We start from the raw sequence: 13,893 nt of genomic DNA, 5'->3' as shown, positions 1-13,893 counted from the left end.
CCCCCCCCCCCCCCCCTCCCCCCACTCCTTGCTGCCGCCCTGCCCCCACCAGTCCTGAAAAAGCCTCCCACCAGTGGGATCGCAGGATAAGTTTTTACAACGTTGCGAAGCAAGAGTTTCTTATACATGAGTGTTTCTGATCATTTCTAATCATGTGAGAGTCTGTAAATCAGTGTGTTACTTTGTTCTTGTTTCACCGTGTGTGCAGACATGGCCTACAACCACCCTTTAAGGTTTTGAATCATGGCTTTTATTAACAACATTTCTTTCTTTCTTTTTTCCTGTGTTGCTTTGTCTCAGTTTTGCCATGGAAACCCAGCATGTATTGTATTGCCTTTGTGAGTGTGCTTTCTTTCAGCTCTTTTTCTCCGGGCTGGTAGCTGGTTGCCATAGGAAGGCCATGGGCCGCAGCCAAGTCTTACAAGGCCGTGCACCACTCAGGTGGGTGCTGGCATGTGTGTTGTTAGTTACACAGCACCTTAATGTATCATCCGTCCCTGCTTGGTAAATAATAAGAAATTAGTCAAGATATCCTTGACCTTTCTGTGATACAGACACGTCCCAAATTGTGTCAAATACTTGAAAGAAAACTACATCTGGTTCTTTTCTAGTAAAAAGCTTGACTCACTGTAATAACAATACTAAAGCAGTAGGTAGTTAGTGGAGCCTCTTACTGGTCCTGGAGCTCACAAGAGAGCCAGCAGTTTCATTACGTGTCACTTATGAGGTGTTTTGTGTGTGTGTGTGTGTGCGTGCGTGCGTGCATTACACAATACCGGATTGCACAATGAAATTTAGTTGTGTGGGTTTGGGGGGGGGGGGGGGGGGGGGGGGGGGGGGGGTGTAGCAGTGGTCAGTACTGCTGTTTTGTAGGTGTTTGCTTGTCTCACTTTGTCTGAATAGTCCACGGAGCATTCCGGGATTGGAAAACAAAACAGGCTCTGGTTTGTTTGCTTTTCAATCCCAATCCTGACCGGGAGAATCCACGTTGCCGCTGCAAAATAGCCTCGGGAACGAACTTGTTTGCGTGAAACTTGTGCGTTCAAAAGTTGTTTTACTCATGCAACAGAAAACTCAGATTGGACAGATAGCCTAGCTAGCTATCTGCATTTACCCGGCAGGGATCTGAGGAGCAGTTAACCATAGAACACAGACATCCACCAGAGTTTAGAATAACAAATCAAAGAAAACGGAAGGTAACGAACAGCCAGTCGCAATAAGGAACATCCGGCGGTATTTGCGGCGGCAACAAAGCAATCCCGGAAGTGGAATGTCATTGATATAGACTACCTGTTTGCCAGTGAGCTGTATTTGAGGGTGTAGGTGTGTTATTGTTTCGTATTTCACCAACAATCGTAATTTGTAAACCTTTGTAATTATAACCAATGTGTTTAAATGTTTTTTGTAAAAATTATACTATAATGTATTTCAATTACAATTTTAATATAGAACCAGCACAAACATTTTCAAAGACATTTCAGGCAGGCAAATAAATTCCTTCTCAGTCATTCTCAGATAGTCGAGATAGCTGTTGGCATCATTTTTCATTGGTCCATTTTCTCCTGTTCTTGTCATGGATCTGTCCTGGATATGTCCTTTAGGTTTTGTTGTTTTATTGTTTGTTGTTTTTTTCTTCATTTTATTTCTGTATTAGAGAGAGATGACAGTAAATGAGGGGGAAGTCAGAAGAGGAATGACAAGCACACCCCATCATACAATTTGGGCCGGGTACCGTATTCAATACTTTTTAGGCACCAACCGAATTGCCTCTACAGTATCGAAGTATCGAAAAATTCCTCGTCATTCAATACCCAATTTTAATAACCTAGGGAGTAAATCTCATCAGCGTCAGTGAGTCAATAAGCAGGTAGCATGCTTCTACCATGATCTAATAATGCTGCTGATTGGCTGCCTAACGTTACATGTAGATCTACTAGACGCAGGCGGGAGAAATCTACATCAAGCACAGAGACAGGTCTCACGTGGTATGAGCTGAAAAAGTGAGTGGTATGAGTTTTGTTGCCATTTTTGTTTGAAATACAAAATTGAGATGATGAGAAAAGTATTGTTTAGGAACCGGTTTCAAAGTCACGGTATTGGCATCAGAACCGGTGTTGACCATTTTTGAAAAATACCCAGCCCTACATACAATACTTATATTTATAATACAATACTAGCTCAGATAGCAACTTTTGTCTGTTTTTTGCCATGAGTTTCTGAGTTGTTGTTTTTTACCCTTAACTTGGATACCTTAAGGTTTAAGATGTGGGCCTGGTTGTATTAAAAACATTTCTTTGTAAAATACATTATTAACTTTTGCTTACCTTAATACAATATACTTTTATACTTTTTATATTACTACATTACACCTACCTTTGTACAATATATTATTACATTACACTTATTTGGCAGCTGATTTTGTCTAAAGCAACTCAAGTACATTAAATTTAACAGAAACTAGAGCTAGATGTCTATAAAAAATTGGACATGCAAACAAAATAATTAACTGAAAACGGGTTCAAAGAGCTACAGTACAAGTGCTTATGGTTTCCAAATTGTGTACAAACTTAGTTTATTGGTTGGGGAGAGAAAAGTTGGAATGAAAAGTAGCTCTCTGGTTTGGCCAGAAGATGGAGTGAAAGCTCCTTAAATGGAAACAAGTCAGGAACCATGTGGACTGCCTGAATTGATATAGAACCCATAATCAGGTCTTTGTTTCACTCCTAAACACATAGTGCTATATACTCTACATGTTTGTGGTTAGTGAAGAAAGGTTTATGTTGTGATCATGTAAACCGTAAAGGAGTGATCGAAATCATTGGTGTCGCTACTCTACTATGTGAACATGCTTTGGTCTTTGTTGCTCGACCTTGTTCAAAAATAACTTCCTGTTCCTTTAAGGGATCTCTCCAAAAAGTTACCGTAGTGACGTTGCGTATATTCCATATTCAGAGAAAGTCCAGTGGCGGAGTGTGGAATCTCCTACTGCGAGAGCAGTCTCCTCCGGGTGCTGAGCCAAAAGCAGGTCAGATCATTTCATCTTTACTCTAATTTACCGTTATCTTCCAACATTCAAAAATTCAAAAAGTACCTTGGAATTATTTGTAACGTGTAGACATGTGCTTCTCAATTTTATTTTGACGGTGTGAGAAAGTTTGTTATTGCTGTATGTTGCTCACTGAATGTGATGCAAGAGCAGTTACAGCTCTCTAAATGATGAACACTTTTTGAAGTAAAACAGTTTCTATTTTTAATACAGTTGCACTTGTTTAATAAATTGTAAAAGTATTTATCCACTGGGTAATTCGTATTAGTTTTAACAAAAAACGGATACAGGGTCTCCAAAGTGGCTTTTGAAGAAGTGCACAGCTTTTATTTCCTAATATTCCTCACTTTTCAAAACTTTGGCCACAAGTGTTGGAGTCTCACTGGCTGTTGGCTTTGAAAGCACTTTTACACTTCTCTCCTATGTACAGACCTGGCAGGAAGTGCATGTGCAGTGAACATCATCTCTTTCTCAAAAGGCTAAATGTAGCGACGGGGTCGAGCAATCAACCGTGGGCTTTTACCCGCATTCTTTTTTTTCTAAATTGCTTTTTACGCTGTCCAGCCAAAAGGAACAGCGAGATGCAAGTGTTGCTTCTATTTCTTCACATGCATAGTAGAAATAGTTAGGGAGGCTTTTAATAGTGGCAAGAACATTCACAAAAGTTATATTAGTGTCAAATAAATATATCTATCAATCTATCTATCTATCTTGAATGCATGCAACAAATGCTATTTTTATAGTGTTAAAGTGCAAAGTGTTCTCTGTTTATTGCTCTGTAAGCCTAGATCTAGTTGTAAAAGCGTCATAAGAAGGAATCCGGCTTAACCCGATTAGACTTATTTGGGATCTAAACTATCAGTCATTAACTAAATATTGTAATTTCTCTCCACAGAACATCTTTTCAACATGAACACAGACAAAGATCCTGAATTTGTCACCCCAGAGGGAAACGGGATGGGTGAGTATCTAATTCCCTGTCTTCTTTGTGAAAGTGTACATGCACACATTTCTCCACGGCTGCAACCATCCTGCCTACTGCACTGCCTGAGCGCACTAGACTGTAGAGTATTGAAAGCCGAAGCTGTATATGTGGAAGGGGGTTAATGCCAGCTGCAGTCGATAGCAGACCATAAACTGTCTACGTGCCTTGAAGAAGTGTTTCTGCACATTAATTGTTTGTAATCGGGTTTTAATATTCAATTTTTCTGACTGAGAACTGTGGTTTACTGGTTTGAAGTTCTTCGAATGAAACAAGAAGTAAGACAATGTATTTGCAAATGTGCCATGTGTCTCTTTTCAGACGTCTGTAGTGATGTTGCAGACGCAAAGCCACAGGAGGAGAAAGAAGAGAGGGAAGATAACTCATTCAGTGAGAATGAAATGCAGCGTGCGAAACTTGTGACGGACCCACGTACGTTCTCACCCCCTCCCCACACACACACACACACACACACACACACACACACTCACCCGCACCCTTGACATCTTTCCATTACGCTTTGCATTTTAGCCATTAAGCTCACACCACCTAGCATCTTCCAATGACTTTTCTTGTCCATGGAAATTCAAGTAGACAAACAGTTGGAAAGGTGGGAGTGACTCTGCTAAAGACCCTGAGCTAAGGAACTAAATAACATTCAAATTCACTATCTATATATTATTTTTCCTAAGGGTTTGAATAGTTTTATATACCAAAATGTGGTACAATTTTCTCAAGCCATTGGAACAACGAGGAGAGTTGTTTTTAAATATGACAGGCAAGTAATATAATAATAAACTTGTGTCACCTACACTGGTTTCGTTCAATGCAAAGTAATTAACAAACAATAGTCCCAATTTGATTTCACGTGCTTTCAACAAGGTTAGGATGGAGTTAGAGCAGTAACCCCAGTCCGGTTTTCTTTCTCCCTGCAGTGCCATGTGTTGTATGATAACACGTACTGTACATCTTGATTATATAATGGGATATGTTAACACTGTCAGATGTTATGGGTTAGTGAGTGTGGAGATGTTTGGCCTTAGTCTCTCATTTCTCTCTTAAAAGAAAATTTACATGCTCCAAGCGCTCCAATTTACTTCTGACTGCCACCCATTTGCCCCATTTGGGGCATTTCCTAAGGCCCTACTCTGCGTCTACATCGCGACCTGCGGTTCACTGCTCTGAGACCCTGGACTCTATATCTGGCCTATCGGCGCTCTGTGTGTGCAAAGTTTCCATAGCACCTTTTGAGCGCTTTCCACAATACAAGGCGTTGCTCTTCAGCTCATCACCAGCCGCCGACAAGACCACAGTGTGGTTACTGGATGGAACTGAGTACGCTGGGTTTGGTTGACACTTCATAAAAAGGCTCAACAAGAGGCCTTGCAAACCAGGCCTCGAGTCCACAATGGTGAAATTGACATCCTGCATGGTGTGGATTCTGTGGACATTTGACCTACTTTGACCAAGGACTAAGAAAATGGTTGAGAAAAAACAACAGGGAAAAACTTATGTTTGGTAGAAATGAACATTTGTAGAATTAGCGCACTGTTGGCTGAAAGAGAGAAATTAAGGAGGAGCTGTGGTGCAGATTAACGCTGGTTTTGGGAAGCTTCTCAGCATCGGAGAGACAGGCAGTAAACAATCAATCTGAAGTCTCTTTTTAAAAGCAGGATGAGGAATTGGTGTTATCTGTGTGAGGCGCCTGCTCTCACCTGCCCTGGTTCTAGTTTTGTGTATTCAGAGGAAATGCCTTCCCCCTTATCTCGAGCACACATTTTACGAATCTTTTTGTGACACCAAACACCGGCCCAGATTAAGCTACCCTACGCTTTGGAGATGTGCTAGTAAAAATATCAAACTATCTTCTATAAATACAAATATAGAAGTAAAGATGTGATAGCATCTTGCAGTCTGGTTGGAGTAGAGTTTCTTTAAGCTAATTTGGTGCCTTATTTGGAAGAGAGAACAAACATCATATGTACTATACATCACTCCATACGTCCCATCTCTGTAAATGGGGGATTTTTTTAAATCATCATCCGAATCTGAAATTGACACAGTAAGTTACACTTTGCCTTGGTATCTAGTGCATACATTAAAAAACAAAGATACTAAACATTAATAAGAATGAAAGAATGCTGAAACAGAAGAAATAAAGAAAAAATGTGTGTATGTCACATGTATGTCACTCTAAATTTATTCTTTGCTTCTCCCTTGCTTCCTCCTTGCTTAGATGCAATAAAGACCGAGGCAGAGGAGATGGAAGACCATGAGCCGTACCCCAAGGTGGAAAAAGAAAGAGAGATTGGGCTAAAAGAGGAAGCAGAGGGGGCCAGCGAGGACGGGACGGAGGAGGGATTTGACGAGGAGAGGATGGAGGACGACGATGAGGAGGAGAGGGACGGCGAAGGCGATGAGGAGGGAGACAGCCTGAACGAGCCACAGGACCTTTCGTTGGCGGACTACTCGCGTTACGACAGCGCGGCCCTGCCAGATGCACACACAGATGCTGCTGCCGGTGCTGAAGGGACCTACGTGCCTGGAGCCGGGGGCCCCCGCATCCAGGCAACAGGCAAGCTCAACTGTGACATCTGTGGCCTGTCCTGCGTCAGTATCAACGTCCTGCTGGTGCACAAGCGCAGCCACACGGGTAAACACAGGAACACAGCCTGAGCACATCACCTCAAACACAACACGGTTGCGCAATCCTCACTCTGTTGATAACATTGGGAGCAGGCGCCTCGCATTGACTAGGTAAAGATGTTATGATCCAGTAACTACGCTTAAGAACGCACAAGTCTTCATCAAGAATGACGTACGTGCTCTAACCAGTGTTCCAGCGACAGCTAGAGATTGTGAAATACGCTCTATTTTTTTTCAAGGCCCATGCAATACCTTAGTGATTTTTGAATAGATCAGCACGTGAACTCATCTACAGTCCTTATTTTGCCCTGAATTATGCAATAAATGACTTATGTACATGGTGTTTGCTTTGAGCAGAGCACTTCTCTGGAAAAAAATGCTCATCTGGTGCACATGAAGCACACATTTTATGTCATGGTCAGCTCATCATCTAGTCACATGTGGTATTATTTGTCACTGTGGAGAAAATTAGAGTTGTTGTCAGACACATCTGCACATCACCTTTTGACAGTAGAATAATGCCGCCTTCAGATAGAACTTAATAGGCCATGTTTTTGACATGGGAACTTGTGCATAATATGCTTGGCATCTGTGTGGTTTGAGTCGTGAGAACACTGCTGCTAGGTTGCTGACAATAAAGTGGATGTTGCCTTGTTCCCTTTTCAAAGATGGTGAATGATTCTGCTTATTTTTTTTGCAATTCACTTTAATACCAAGGGCAGGAAAACAGATTGACAACTAAAGTAAATTTTAGAAAAAAATGAATGATCGAGCTATGACAAAATGTCCACTTATGAAGTTGTAAACGCCACATTAATGTGTTGTTCATCAGTAAATCCCCAGTCAAACAATTCCAATGAGCACAGTAAATCTGCGGCAAGAGATCAGGAAACAACCGTTGATCTTTCACGTAAAAATATAAAATGTTGTGCGATCAATAAGTGAAAAACCGTAAGACATTTTGAAATGTTTTTGTTTTGTTTTTTTACTCCCTCAGGTGAGAGGCCCTTCCACTGCACTCAGTGTGGGGCCTCTTTCACCCAGAAGGGAAACCTGCTGCGCCACATCAAACTGCATTCTGGGGAGAAGCCTTTCAAATGTCCCATGTGCAGCTACGCCTGCCGTCGACGCGATGCTCTGAGCGGGCACCTGCGCACCCATTCTGGTACCAGCCAGCCACACACTCGCTCACATGTGAAGCTGATATGCACTGATACTGTATGCACCTGTGTACAGTATCATGTCGGTTGGTTTCTCACTCCTTCATGTCTGCTTCTCACTCCTTTTTGAATCTGAGGTCTGCTGAGCCTGCATTGCTTTTCCCGTAACCAGCTACCTGGCACTCTGACTCGGTCACACACACCATTATGACATCTTACTCATTTACCACTGGAAACTTACTCATTCACTTTCAGTTCACGTGTTTAACCTGCAGGTTGCTGCACCGTCTCTAATGTGCACATCATCACTTTTTTATGAAACAGCGTGCTTAAGGAAACAATTTCTGCTGTTGCATTTTAAATGGTGTTGATGTTTTTAATGTGTGTGTGTTTGTGTGTTGATTAACTGAAACTCCTGCTCACAGTAGAGAAGCCGTTTAAGTGCAACCACTGCAGCCGCAGCTACAAGCAGCGCAGCTCCCTCGAAGAGCACCGAGAGAGGTGCCATGTGTACCTTCAGAGCAAAGGTCCCGTCGAGAGAGGTGAGCAGACAACACACACTCGTCTCAGCGCTACTCTGTGATATGCGCTTCATCAGCACCAATGTTGAAAACTCCAACAAATGTCTTCACAGGTTACACAAAGACGCACTTCGCACATGTATAACCGCTAATAATCAGACCATTGTGCAGTCTACATGAACTCATTTGCACAATTATAGCTGATATTGCTAACAGATCCTGTTTTTATAGCCTCATTAAGTTAATGAGATTATGGCTGTTACCCCATCATTACAGCTAAATAGGTTATGGCTGCTGTGGTGTGGAGGCACAGCATCTGAAGACCGCTTCAGCGGTAAAGGGGAAGCCAAAATTATGTAGGGCAAATGTTTCAGCCCAGCCACTCGACACACACACACACACGAAAAGCATACACCCTGTGTCTATAAATCTCCCCCCCCCCCCCCCCCAAAAAAAAAGCCATTTTACATATTGACAGGACAGTTGCACGGTTGCAACACACAGACAATGCTCTTCTTCTGTGGTCACCAAATGTCGTAAGGTTATGCCTGATAGTGCAGTAGTGGTGAGGAAGTACATCCTCATCCTGTGGTCTCCTCTCCTGCACTGGTGAAGCAAAGAACCCACCAGAAAGTAATGTCACAGCTTCTGATCTCAAATTAATATCTCATTCCTCTCGGAGTGACTCAGCTTCTAGCAGCTGGTGTGTTTTGCAGGCTTTTTTTACTTCACTTTATAGCTTCAAAAGCTCAGACAGGTGGATAGTTGCAGTTCAGTGCACTCCCTTTTACTTATGATACAGTGCTGCATTATCAAGAAATAGATCTTCATTTCCTTTTTGCGCTTACTTTCTCAATCTCTCTTGCTTTCAAGCAGAGGACAGCCAGACACCCAGGACTCCGATGGGCACTGAGCGTGCTCTGCTGCTCGACAGGCTCGCCAGCAACGTAGCCAAACGGAAGAGCTCAATGCCACAGAAGTTCACTGGTAAGAGCAACACAGACACAAAGGGGCTGAGTTGAAGCACTAGACTCAAGCAGACCAAAGAGAATTGTCATTTTAAAGCAGATTATTGTATTACTATAGATTTATACAAACGATTATGTTTGATGTGTTTATCTACTAAATTGCTACTTGGTTATCTTTATATCTGTATATGCCCACCTGTTTACCGACTTCTTTATTTTGAAACTGTTTTACGCTGCTGTCTGTTAGAAAAATGTTTACACCATTTGTGCTTTTCGCTGTGCTTTACATAATACAGAAGTCATGTTTTGTAGATGATTTCAAGTTGTCTGTCTAAGCTACTTGTTTGTCTGTCTGTCTGACTGTGCTGGCCTCTATCTCTTGCCAAACAGGAATTAAGGGCAGAGCACCTGCCTCAAACCTGCACACACCACAGAGTGGTCACCACTGTCCTAAATTATCTGCGAGAAATGTGTCCTAGGTGGGTATTGGTAACCATGCATGGTTAAATAAATGGAAACATGAAAGAAAAAAAAACATTGAGAAACATGCACTTGAAAGTTCTCAATTTAACAACTCCCTTTGTATCTTTTGATTCAAACTCAGATACTTTGCCTCACTGACGAATGATCAAAAGATATCACTTTTAGTAAATGGCTGACATTAGGGGCGTACGCGCACACACACACACACACACACGATTTTCAGTAGATGGCTCTCACCTTTAGTAGTTAAACCTAACATTGGGTTGTAGTTTCACAATCAACCCTCAAGCTGCTCGCAAAACGAGGCGTATTGGCAAAAAGAAACTCCTACATCTCTCTATCCAGTTTACAAATGAAGTGAGATCTTTCAATATGACAACCACAGGGGGAAAAGAGAAGTAATGTCTACAACCGCAGAGAGAGAGAGAGAGAGAGAGAGAGAGAGAGAGAGAGAGAGAGAAAGAACAGGCGGGAGGCGAGAAACGTGAGCAGGTGCCTCTCTGTCTATTCTTCTGTGGTGCAGCTGCACTAGAGGCCTTCGTCTGCGCTGTCTGCTTCCTCTCAGCCCTCTGGCCTCTCATGCCTCCAAGCTTTACTGCTGGCTCAGGATACTCTGATGCTGCAAAGCTTCTTCTGTCCTGTGAACCTGGCATGCTCCAGTTCACTGTGTAAGTTATCCTTTGCGTTGCCTCTACTCAACACCAAAATGAGAACCCTTTAAAGTCCTGTAAGGACCTCAATTAGATCTTTTTCCATCCGTGAGCGATAACTGTTCTTACTGCTGCTTGCTGCCTGTGGTATTTCTCTGGTCATGCTGTTGGATGAAGTATGTAAAACGTCTTCCTGCGGAGCCTTGAGTGCTGTTTCTTCTTGTGCTGCCGGTCTAGGCGACAACGGCGTCTGCCTTGACCTGAGCTTTAACAGGGATCTGGTCTACGGAAGTGACGTCAAGGACCCTCCGCCAGTCTCCCCGGGGCCTGACACCCACCATCAGCAACAAGCCATCCTTGCAGGGCCAGACAGCAACCCAGCTCCCTCCCGCAGGCCCTATCCCATCCAGTTAAGCCGTAACGACATCAGCCCCATGGGCCTCACTAACGGCCACAAGATGGGCATGCCGCTTATGGGCCACCCCCACGCCGCCCAGCCACCCCTCGGCATGGACTCGTTCCACACTGACGGCTCCCAGATGCCGCAGCCTGTCATGTACAGCTTAGGGCACCTGCTGGGGGGGCTGAATCATCAGAACGGCATCCCTCACCCACACGCCCAGCCAATCCCCTTGTCAGCAATGGAGGCTTTACGGGTGGTGCGGGCCGACGGGGAGGGCGGAGCGCTGCCCGGGGCGGTGTACCCCTGTGGCCACTGCAGGGTGATCTTCCTGGACTATGTCATGTTCACCATTCACATGGGGTGCCATGGCTTCCGGGACCCGCTCGAGTGCAACGTATGTGGCCACCGCAGTCGGGACCGTTACGAGTTCTCTTCCCACATAGCCCGGGGCGAGCACCGCCTAGAACTGAAGTAGCTTTCATTCATGCTTACACACACACAGGCACGCACACACACACACAGACACACACACACGCACACATAAGTAACTGGTAGTATCACAAATGAAAGCATGAAGTAGCAGCTATCTCTCTCTGTATTTTGTGTGTGTGTGTGTGTGTGTGTGTGTGTGTGTGTGTGTGTGTGTGTGTGAGAGAGGCGTTATAAGAGTGTGACGGGTATCGATGTTCTTAGTCATAGTATACTCATCTGAAAAGATGGCCTCTAATGTGTTAAGGGGGGAGTAATTCTACTTCCTTTTCAAACGTACATTTGTACTTAATGATCTCTGCTTCAGCCACTGTTTATATCATATAACCAATATGTCATATATACATTCAAATGTTCAACAGAGTAGCAAAAATAATGCATTTGTTGTGTATCTGCTGTTGGTTTTCTTCAGTTATTTGTGTAAAGGTGTAAAAATAAAAGATAACTTCTCTTTTCCTTCATCGCACATAGACCTGCACCTTGTTGAGAGAAGTTTATCTTCTCTGGAAATCACTTGCCAATTCAAGACTGCAGGAGAAAAAAAAAACTATTATCTAGAAGGTCACATGTCTCCTTTTAAGCTGTGGTTTTGAGAGAAGTGCATTTCACGGCTTCAAAAGACATCATGTCGCTCTGCACCATGTGTTGGTTTCTCACTCCTGAATATTATACACTCCCACAAGTTAGAAAGGCTCAGGGTTTAACTGAGATGTTTTTGTCACACAAAATAGAAGTACATGTATATATAGGACATATATAGAAAGCACAAATAAGTAAGCCTAAGAAGGAAAGTGGTACTATGGATATAAATGTAATTCGCGGTAGGTCTAAATTAAATGTGCGGTGCAGTTAAACCCCTAAAGATTTTTTAAGAGTATACTAAAGCTGTTATGTTACATTAAAGCAGGAACAAAGAGGATGAGCCTCCGCAGTATCTAAAACTGGTATGATCTAAAAATGATCAAATGAGTGTAAATAGGAATGACACTTGTGAGGTTGACACCTAAATTCATCACAGGATTTAGACAGCATTGATTCTTCCCCAGATGCTATGGAAATGAATGTCAATGGATCAGCGTCTCCTTCACACCAGCATCCATCTGCTGGGGGCGGGGGGGTACTGCAGGACAGTGAAACTGTGTTTTCCTTACACGGTATCGCTCCAGAGAAGTGGGTCCCAATATGGTTTCTAGGAACCACTGGGGGCCCTTACAAAGAGTGCAGGGGTCCTAAACTAAATGAAGAATAGCTTTATGTAGATATTTTTTCTTTAAATAGAAGAAAGATCATTGAGAAAATGTGTAAAAATGGTTTATTCAATACATTCACTCTTCCCACCTAACTCTCACTTCACCCACAGAATAGATGGTAATACATGATGTCTGCCAGTAAAACTCCACATGTGGGTATTCATCTGTGTGAGGGCAACATTAAGGTTCAAAAAGAGTCTTTGTGGGAATTTTTGATGTGACAAACTTCAGGAACCTCCGCTGACAGCTAAATCGGTTTCTTCTAAGTATATTGGGGAAGTTTAGGTGAACACACAAAATGGGTTTTGACTAGCCTCTAAGTCAGTGCATTGGGCTGTATGTGTGTGTGTGCATGTGAACGTGGATGCACTTCGCCCACATGTCAGCACAGGGACTCGGTCATGCCTTGCTGCCTTCAGATCAGAACAGGGTGTTAGCTTCTTCCAGCTGCTGCCACGCTATCTGGCCTCTCCATCAGTGCCAGTTCCCTTTTCTCTTTTTGGGTTTGAAGAGAAGTGACACTTGTTAGGCAAACTGTCATGACGGCTTCATGTCCATACATCAGATTAAAAAGCCCAGTCATCCATTAAAAAAAAACAGGCGGCTGCTTCTCTTTTTCTTCTGAGTTATTTGTTGAGTAAAGTTGAAGTCAGGGTAGTTTTTGGTAATGTGGGAGGATGAAATTAGCTTAAGGATTTTTTTTATTATTGTGATAAAAAAATAATTTTAAAAAGCCAAACAAAAGTGCAAAACATACATAGAACATACAGAGAAGTACACTACACACCGAAGAAGGCCCAGCGCACCTTTTCCAGCTTGCTGTTGAGGGTTACAGGAACTGTTTAGAAAGCCCTGCTTCTGCCCAAACTGTGTGACTGTGTGTCTGAAGTCCCATTTTCACCTTAAAACTAGCCGTCCAGACAGAGTTTACTCAGCCAGTCGAGACGGGAGTCATAAAGCAACAGTGACGCAATTCCAGTCAAAATGAGAGGCTTCTGGTGACATCTGCTGACTGAATTATAGGAATCAACTTGACAGCCCAAAATGTAAATGAAATCAATGCTGATGTAGCCTTTTCAAACTGGAAGAACACACTGTACACTGATCTGAGAGAAACTAAGGACTCAGTTTGAGTCATGAAACCTCGGTATGGGTCAGTGGACCAAACTGGAATTAGAATGGCATACTGTATCTATTTAATTTTGATTGTTTTGGCTGCAACTGGAGAACTTTTAGTCCACATATAGAGAAAGACTAAAAAGACAAATGCAGACTGTTTGTAGGTCATTTGTAGC

General features: G+C 42.9%; 1 protein-coding gene across 8 annotated transcripts in view; it reads left to right on the top strand.

Moving 5' to 3' along the window:
- LOC117953454 (zinc finger protein Aiolos-like) overlaps positions 1–11,814 on the top strand; it is a 59,447-nt gene extending 47,633 nt beyond the window's left edge. For 3 of the 8 annotated variants that reach the window (XM_034886545.1, XM_034886517.1, XM_034886572.1), the window contains 7 exons: positions 3,942–4,007; positions 4,350–4,460; positions 6,262–6,681; positions 7,672–7,839; positions 8,260–8,376; positions 9,229–9,342; positions 10,694–11,814. In XM_034886545.1, the coding sequence (XP_034742436.1) occupies positions 3,942–4,007; positions 4,350–4,460; positions 6,262–6,681; positions 7,672–7,839; positions 8,260–8,376; positions 9,229–9,342; positions 10,694–11,334 (1,637 nt within the window). In that variant the 3' untranslated portion in view covers positions 11,335–11,814. Of the gene's footprint in view, positions 1–2,735; positions 2,760–2,952; positions 3,026–3,941; positions 4,008–4,349; positions 4,461–6,261; positions 6,682–7,671; positions 7,840–8,259; positions 8,377–9,228; positions 9,343–10,693 lie in introns of those variants that run through there. The other 5 variants (XM_034886536.1, XM_034886581.1, XM_034886563.1 and 2 more) reach the window with 4 other exon arrangements.
- Positions 11,815–13,893: the final 2,079 nt, after the last annotated feature.

The sequence above is a fragment of the Etheostoma cragini genome, chromosome 2 (genome assembly GCF_013103735.1).
Source record: "Etheostoma cragini isolate CJK2018 chromosome 2, CSU_Ecrag_1.0, whole genome shotgun sequence".
NCBI classification, from domain to species: domain Eukaryota; kingdom Metazoa; phylum Chordata; class Actinopteri; order Perciformes; family Percidae; genus Etheostoma; species Etheostoma cragini.
This window is presented reverse-complemented; position numbering and strand designations above follow the sequence as displayed.